The sequence below is a fragment of the Nannobrachium achirus genome (genome assembly GCF_963921795.1).
Source record: "Nannobrachium achirus genome assembly, chromosome: 19".
NCBI lineage: Eukaryota > Metazoa > Chordata > Actinopteri > Myctophiformes > Myctophidae > Nannobrachium > Nannobrachium achirus.
In genome coordinates, this window is record NC_137826.1 from 37,708,300 (window position 1) to 37,717,439 (window position 9,140).

The 9,140-nt window shown below is 41.3% G+C and overlaps 1 protein-coding gene across 1 annotated transcript; it reads left to right on the forward strand.

Annotated features, from left to right (window-relative positions):
* Positions 1-1,694: 1,694 nt before the first annotated feature.
* irf1b (interferon regulatory factor 1b) lies at positions 1,695-7,329 on the forward strand. The gene is made up of 10 exons (XM_080749668.1): positions 1,695-1,814; positions 3,111-3,203; positions 3,324-3,423; positions 3,573-3,743; positions 3,934-3,974; positions 4,508-4,631; positions 5,114-5,227; positions 5,662-5,690; positions 5,857-5,992; positions 6,464-7,329. Exons 2-10 carry the CDS (start codon positions 3,117-3,119, stop codon positions 6,592-6,594), a joined length of 933 nt encoding a protein of 310 aa, XP_080605794.1. The 5' UTR covers positions 1,695-1,814; positions 3,111-3,116; the 3' UTR covers positions 6,595-7,329.
* The last annotated feature ends 1,811 nt before the right edge of the window (positions 7,330-9,140 follow it).

Genomic DNA, 9,140 nt, shown 5'->3' on the forward strand with positions numbered 1-9,140 from the left:
CCCTGCATACATTTAAACAGTGGTGGAAAAAGTACTAACATTTTGTGCGTAAAAGTATCAATAGTGCAATGTAGAAATTCTTGTCTGTTACAACTTCAAGTAAAGTCCAGGAATTCAAAATTTACTTAAGAGTAAAAGTACAAAAGTGTTGGTATCAAAATGTTCTTAAAATACCAAAAGAAAAGGTACTCGTTATGCAGAATGTCCCATTTCATGTTTTCAAAGGTTTAAAAAAAATATCAGATCTACAAGCTCACAGTGTGTTGCAACAAACACATTGTGTAGATCGGCTATTTTCAAATGGCCAGAAATGTATAAGGCTGAATTGGGTTATGTATGTTTTGTAATAATAATCAAAATCTACAAAGTTACTGAACTAAAGTTGTCAAATAATTGTAGTGGAGTAAAAATACAATATTTGCCTCTGAGATGTAGTGGAGTAGAAGTAAAGATAATTGGAAATACTCCAGTAAAGTTAAAAAAAAAACACCTGAAAATTGTGTACAGTGACAGCAGCCTGCAGCAAAGTGCTGTCACCAGAGGCTGCCTCTCATGTTGTGTGTAGAGCTGTGTAGTGTGTGGAGCTGTGTCATCATAGAGGTGTGTATAAGTGTGTCATGGTCCCCAAGCAAAGCAAGCTTGATTCAAGGCAGCTTCGGACTCCCCCTATCGACGCCTTATGGTACTATATCATTTCTTGTAAACGTGCAGTTTATTCTAAAGGGCTTGTCTTTATTATGTCATCACCACACAGCCGCCCGCAGTCAGTCAGTGCCAAGACGGACTTTGGCTTTTCTGGAAGAGCTGTTTGCTGAAAGGTGTTTGATGATCAGATTAGTATCAGGGTCAAATAGCATGTGTCATCTTTTATTTATTGCAATTTTTATAGGCTGGTTGATTGATTGATTGATTGATTGAATGTTTAGCAGTTTGGGGGGGAAAATAAATAAACAAAGAAAGACTATGGATGTCTCCATTAATTGGGGTCCTTTGTACTCAATTCATAGATCACAATCACATCAAATGATTTAATTCATGCACTGCTATCTAACCAACGTCAACTTCAAGTTTATTATTCTTATCCTAAGTTTAAAGTTGTATTAAGGAGTGGGGGAAATGTACAGTAGGCCTACAAGCTAGGCCTATTACACATAATAGCAATCACATGGAGATACATGCCTCTAAAGAAAATAGAAATGTCAAGTAAATGATCGCTATACTGTAACGTGGCTGGCTAGAGGCTATTTTAAATTAGTGCAAAGAAAACAATCTTGTCTGTCAAGTTTGGCACAAGTAAGAGTGGCCTACAAAGTACAATAGGGCCAGGCTATGTGGGGGTGCAAAAGGTTAACTGTGTGTATTGTGTAGCCATGTGATAAGAGACTTTACTGTAAATTACGTGCAGTAATAAGCAGGTTGGACCTGGCTGCATGCATGCCACTCGGTTTGGTTGATTTATTATTGTTGCAGGGACTTCCTCCTTCAGCATGGGCTCTTCTACTAGGTCGTGTGATTTCTGGGAAATGAGACACTACACCGGCTCGCCTATTGGGGCGCTGTTCGGCACATCACACGCGCACTGACTGGTGTTTGGCTGCAGATCTGAGCTGGGGAAAACCCACACGCTCGTCAGTCGCTCTTAGCTATAAATTCAGCTCTGACTGCTCTCTTACTACAGTTCTTCTCTGAACAGCTCTCACTGGATACACATACGCAAGAAGACATTGCAACAGCATCTTCTTGAACACTCTAACAAGAGACGGAATACCTTTTTTACGGGACACATTGGATTATAAACCCACTCCACTGCAACCGTAAGTTTCTCATCATTACTACGATTTCTAAAGTTGCATGCAATTCAAATTAAATTGCAACCCTCCTCAAGTCTTTTTGGCACTGACAGACCGGTGCACACGCGCTACTACTACTTATGTTTATTTACCAGGCAGGTGGAAAACAGCGTTTTGCAAGATGTTTGTCAGATCAAGACATTCTTCATAATGAGTTTTACTTTTGGAACTTTAAGTAGCCTACATTTTGATGCCAATTTTGTACTTTTACTCAAGTACATTTTGCATTCCAGATTTTTACTTGTAACAGAGTATTTCTACATTAAAGTCCTATTGATACTTTTACCTAAGTAAAACATGTTACTAGCCTACAAATCTCGCTATTCCTACGTCCCATCATTTAGACTAAAGGGAGTCGGCAGGTTAGCTACTCACCCGCGTCACGGTTACTGAGGTTTTTAGGCATGGTTAAGATTCACCAATTTCACCCGCGTCGGACTCGGCAGGTTAGCTTTTCACCAGGTAAAAAATCACCCGTGTCGAAAGGATGATGGATGAACCACTGTCCGAGTGACAGGGGCGCGGCGAGTAGTCAGCGTGCATGCAGGACAGGTGTCTCTCCATTGCATCGCTCGACTGCTTCGCGCGCCGAAAAGAAGTGATCTGCAGTCACATCTGCTTGACGATGTGTTCGTGTCGGCAAGCGACACCGTCATGAGAGAGAGAGCGAGAGAGAGAGAGAGAGACAGACAGACAGACAGACAGACAGACAGACAGACAGACAGACAGACAGACAGACAGACAGACAGACATACAGACAGACAGACAGACAGACAGACAGACAGACAGACAGACAGACAGACAGAGAGAGAGAGAGAGAGAGAGAGAGAGAGAGAGAGAGAGAGAAAGAGAGAAAGGTTTTGCTTTTGGTATTAGGCCTATTATTTCTTTTTTTGGGTAGTTTTTTGCTATGCTATAAGTTTTTTTTTTGGGTAGTTTTTTGCTATGCTATAAGTTTTGAAAGCCATATTTCTAAAGCAACATTTTGCCTTTACTAAAACTGTCAAACATTTGAACCATGCTGTTGTATTAATGAGCTGCATCATCATCAGTTGCAATCGCGCCGTTTCCTCCTCTCCCCGATTCCCTCACACACACATTAAGCCTCCTCCTCTTCTTCAAGGACATGAACTCCTTACCGCGCGGGCCAGGCTGCACATAAATCTAAACACATAAACATCACCCTATAGAAAGTGTTTTCACATTCCATCCATTAAATGCCACATGTCTAATGCGTGTTTAATATATGTGCCCTTATAGAAAACCATGCCTGTTTCAAGAATGAGGATGAGGCCCTGGCTGGAAACTCTACTCAACTCTAACAAAGTCTCTGGTCTGATGTGGGTTGATAAGGTGAGATTGTCTTTCTTGCTGTTCTGATTCATTCAAGTGTCTGTACTGTAACTGTTTGTATGCAAAGATCTTTTTTTGCAACACCGACAACATTTGACAAAGCATGCCCTGTGATTTCAGGATAAGCGGATGTTCTCCATCCCCTGGAAGCATGCTGCACGCCACGGCTGGGAGGTGGACAAGGACGCCTGCCTCTTCAAGAAATGGGCCGTCCATACAGGTGGGTTGGTGACATGCATTTACAAGTGCAATGTGCGCACGCACACGCGCACACACACGCACACACACACACACACACACACACACACTCACACGCACACACAGCCTGGGCTTAATTAGTCATATTAAACTTTACTCGATCTTCTACAGGGAAATACGTTGAGGGCCAGAACTCTCCTGACCCCAAGACGTGGAAAGCCAACTTCCGCTGTGCAATGAACTCTCTGCCTGACATCGAGGAGGTAAAAGACAAGAGCATCAACAAAGGCCACCAGGCGGTACGAGTCTACAGGATGCTGGCAGCCACCACAAAACCTAAAGGTGAGATATGTAACAGGAAGTAAACGTGCTCAACATGCAAAGTCTTACAGTAAATGTCAGTTGTGTGCAGGCCCTCCTTCTATAAGTTATGAATCAGTACCATTATGATAGCATGTAACGACTAACAGTAAACTGCACACATGAAGTGTAGTGTAATAATGCAACTTCTTCCCCCACTCTATCTGTGCAGATGCAAGGTGCAAGGCGCGGGATACCAGGCGAAGGAACAAGGTAAATAGACGTTTTATGACCTCCGCATTGTACTGTGTCCCTTTTCAGAACACCTGGAACATTTTACAATCCTTTGTCTGCTGCACATACAGTGCTGTAATCACAATTTAGACAAAATGCTCAAGCCTAGTTTATACAGTATAAGACAGGCCATGGCTCATACTGTATCTCTGGGAATTCATTCATTCTCAATACTTTGGCTCGCTGACAACTGTCCTGTGTCCATGGCTTACAGCCTGTGAGATGTGAAAAATCTGTCTCACAGGGTTCTTGCATCAAAACCCTTTTAGAGTCGAGTTACAGTAAATCTGCAGAAATGTGTCTTGGTGCAGAAACCCCCTAAAAGATCTCTATGGTAACAATATAACTGACGAACATGCTACAGAGAGCAGATAATAAAGTGCTTAGGGACAGTGCAAAACATTAGACACACTTACTCTACAGACCTAGTTTCAGCTTTCAAGGAGTAGGAATGTGGCATCTATCAGTGTAAACTAATTGCATGTCCCTTTTTGTCTGTTTCCTCTTGACAGAAGATAAAGACAGAGGAAGTGGATGATTGCAGTCCGGTCCAGTCTCCGGCTCCTTGCTACGCTCCGATGCATGAAGACTCCTCTTCCACACAGGAGAACACGGTGGACAGCACAGAGCACCAAGGTAAGAAAGATAGACACTGGAATAAAGCACACTATACCGTAGAACAGTGTTTCTCAAATTTCAAGGTCTCCCCTTAACTATGACAGTGTACAAATGAACAGGGTTCATTTGGTTCCATTTGTACACTGTCAGAGTTACAGAATTGTATGGGTCAATTTAGACCCCCCTAAAGGAACCCACAGAGTCCCTGGAATCCTCTTTGAGAACCACTGCCGTAGAATATACCAAACCAAAATGAAGAAAAAAGTATCAGTGTCAAGTTAAACCAGACAGTTTAAAAGTAATGTTGACTTACTGTACAACACCTTCAAAAGAGCTAAGATGAACTTTCTTTGGCATGCCTTTGAGTTGTTTTATGTTGTCTTTTTCTGTTGAAAAAAAATGATTAAAGCAAAAGGCTAAAGTAATTTCATTCATTTAAGTGTGCCTTTGTGGAGAAAGTTGGAGCCACCATGCTGATTGAATGTTTATCTGCTTCATAGAACTCAAATATGTGAGCGCATCTGACATTGAGTGGGCGACATCAGTGGAGATCGGTCCAGATAGCACGAATGACCTCTACCGACGGTTCGAAGTGTCACCAGAACACAGCCCTGGTAAGATTATAAGATTACATTATAACCTTACTGTGACCACAATCATCACTGTGACCACAATCATAACTGTTGGTTTTGGCAGAGGCTTCAATTCCACCTTATATACTCATTCTGTAAGAGTGCTTTGGATAGAACTCTCCTCCAAATGGTGTATTTGCTGTTTTGTCACTGGAAGTGTTTTCAGAGTCACACATTATACTGTATTGTGCTTGCCAGTAGGGATACTAAAGTTTTTAAAGCAAACATTAAAACAACACATTGCCATTCATTGGCTTGATGGAAATTGAATTTAAGGTCAGCACAAACAAAAAGTGTGCAGTCACAAAGCTCCAGGTATTTGGAGATCTAACACCATTTGAAAAATGCATAATCATAAACGCACCATACTCATATCTGTTTGTATCCTCTCTCCTTCTCCCCCTCCGATCTTCCAGAATACGACGACACCGACGAAATTATTAAGGTATGTTTGGCTTTTATTCTCCTTCCTGGTTACTAGCATGCTTTTGTCATTGTCAGGAATGCCCATGTTAGCCTAATATTCTGTTTCAGATTGTGTTACTAATCCAAAACATTGGTTAATTCCCAACCAAAATGCAACCATACTGACTCCAGCATTGCTCTTTCAGCTTTGCCAGCAATTGGAACAAGAGACACAGTGGCCAAGAAGTTTAGACGACAAGGGGTTCCTGAGCAATGAAGCATGCATAGATCCATATTCCTACTCAAGCCCTGGGAGCCAAGGGAGCAGTGACACTTCCTCAGGTAAATAATGCTGCTAGATGATTTGTCGGAGGAGCAGTGATCTGGGCAAAGTCTCCTTCACAATTGATTAATTAGATAGGACAACATTTAGGTGAAAATAGCCAATTTACAAGCCCACAATGCACTGTGAGGTTGTAGATCTACCATTTTTGAGGAAGAGGTTTGGTGACAAATAGTTAAAATGCCTTTTCTACAAGCTCAGCAGGTTTGTTGACATGTGAGCTTGCAAACCTGCTATTTTTGAAAAATGTGACACACATACTTTCTGTAGGACTGCTTGATGTCAGAGATTTGCCTACAAAGGCTAATTTGTTAGTCAAATTAACTAACCTGAGCACAAAGAAAGAAACGAGTGTGAAGTATCTGCAGGGCTGATGACAAGATCCGTGATCTCCATGATATCAAAAAGTGTGTTGATTTTTTCTTTTTTTTCTCTGTGCAATCCTGACCGCGTTCTTCTGCTTTGTTTAGTTTCAGACGAACTAGACCTGCCCATGTACACAGACCTGGGGGTCGGGCTGTCGGGGGTTGGGCTGTCGGCACCGCATGACGACTTCTGGAGCATCCACAACAGCTTTTATCAACACATACAGAGCTGCTGAGTCTGAGGACCACAGGACAGGACTTAACTTTGTACATAGACACCAAAAAGACCTCAAAGCTCCTTATGCACCTTTCCTGATTTCCTGACGAAGACTATTCAAGGACTTTACCCGCCACCGTCCAGTCCACAACATGCCATGCCAATGCCAATGCCAATGGCAATGCACACCTTCTCGCATTTGCTGTCGGAGCCTCTCGGCAGCAGGCCGATTGCGTTCCTTACGTCCATCAAGTCATCATTGCCTTCATCATCAAGCTCAGGTGTTTTTGGCAGTTCCCAGGTTTTATTTTACAAGTGAATTGTAACAGGATTACAATGATCTGTTTTTGCCATACTCAATCATGCCATAACATTTTGATTCATACATGTTTTCTTTTTCAGTGCACAATAGCAACCTTACATGTAATAGTTTCATATGTAATTACTTTGATTAACACACATATTAAGGTGAGAATGGGCCAGTAGTGGAGAAATGTAGTTTTTGGTTTTCATTGCTTTTGGTACATCAGCCATCTGTTAGTATAACAGAAGCTCCAGTGATTGTGAGAAGAATAAACTGTTCCGTTAATTGTTCATCTCAGTTCGAATACTCTGAATAATGTAACATAGCAACGACGACAATCAAAACTTAAACTGCTGTGTTCCTGGTTGAAGTTCCTCTTATGGCCTTTGTCATGGGTTTGTAAAAAGTTGTATTGTATATAATGTTCGTTTGTGGTTGTTTGAATCTTGTTTTTCTACAAAATAAAAAAGTGAGTTATGAAAGGAAAAAAAAGTAACGAGTTTTGTATAAACCATTATTATATTATTCTATATACTGTATACTGTATGTATTGAAAACTGAGATGCGCCGATGGTTACCGACTGAATGCGGCAAAATAGGATTCAATAAGGTTCTTCTAAAACTAGAAGTGTTTATGATAATAAGGAGTGTAGGGTTATCTGAAGTTGCATAGAGCACATCACCCTCCTAAGAAATCTTGATACATTGCCTTTTATATTTTGAACAATGCATTTGCATATCCACGGCCATTTTAGACTAAGGCAGTAGAACAAGCTGTACAATGCATTCACCTGAAGTCACCTGAAGTGTCCAGGCTTGCAGAGAACCACAACAAAGTGTTGGTTTCATGGAGATGCTATCTCCTCTAGATATGAATATGTGAAGAATGAGAAATGCTACTATCCTTGCAGAACATATTTCTGTAGTAGCATCGTAGCGCGAAGGAAATTGGCAGCTGCTGAATTAGCACGCAGACACGCATCATGCGAAGGTGTCACTTGCCAAAAAAAGAACTGACCTAGCTGAAAACGTGTGATCGTTTTTGTTGTCGGCATGAGACACCGCCGTGCTATGGAGTATAATTAGCCTTTTCTGGCCTGAAAGACATGCTTGAAAATGAATGAAGAACAATACGATATGTGGGATGATTACACATCTCATAATGATTCATGTCATTAAAAAGCTGTAAAGCACTGACTGGTCATAAATTAGTGGTTAACTATGAAAAACATGCACAGTCACACACACACACACACACACACACACACACACACACACACACACACACACACACACACACACACACACACACACACATTCTTCCTCGACATTTGTGTGTAATTTATAGTATGTTTATTCTCACTCAAACATGACTTAAGATTCCAGAAATCCATGGTAACACTAACTCATTATACATTAAGGTTGGGTCATAAGATGACACAGCATAATAAGTCACCATAATAAGCCGTCATGATCAGGGGCGTCACAAGGGGTAGGAAAGTGGGACTGAGTTACTAGGGCCCAAGGTGGTGGAGGGGCCTTAATTATTTTACACTTTAGCTATTGAAAAATAGCAGATATACAAGCTCACAGCACGGCACAGAGTGCCGCGCTGTGAGCTTGTAGATCTGTTATTTTTGAAAAGTCATGGAAAATGTGTGCAAATCTTTGAATATATGTATTTTTTTAAGCGAACATTTGTAACTCAAATTTTGCTTCTGGGGGGGTCCCTGGAACTCAATATTTGGAGATGGGGGTCCGTGGCCAAATACCTACCATTTTGGGGGTCCTTCACATGAAAAGGTTTGAGCTCCACTGACATCGAAACATAGGTTTTTCTTAGACCTTAGAAGGATTTGAATTATTCAAAGATTTTCATGATCTTTCAAAAATAGCAGATCTACAAGCTCGCAGCGCGGCACTCGGTGCCGCGCTGTGAGCTTGTATATCTGCTATTTTTCAATAGTTAAAGCACAGGGGCCCCACAGTGAATCATTGTACCCAGGGCCCAGAATTTGGTGCGACACCCCTGGTCATGATACACCACACTGTAGTTGTATTGCAACTCATAATTGTATTGAGGGAGGGGGAGAGAGGGGGAGTTGCTTAATATTGTTGCTTTTCAGAAAAATAAGTCTTCCAATGGATCGAACGTGCGTTATATCGCTGTAATACCACTTATGACTAAGTTATAAATGTAATAAATACAATGCAGATTTTATTTTATGATTTAGGTATTGCTCAAATAAAAGACAATTGCA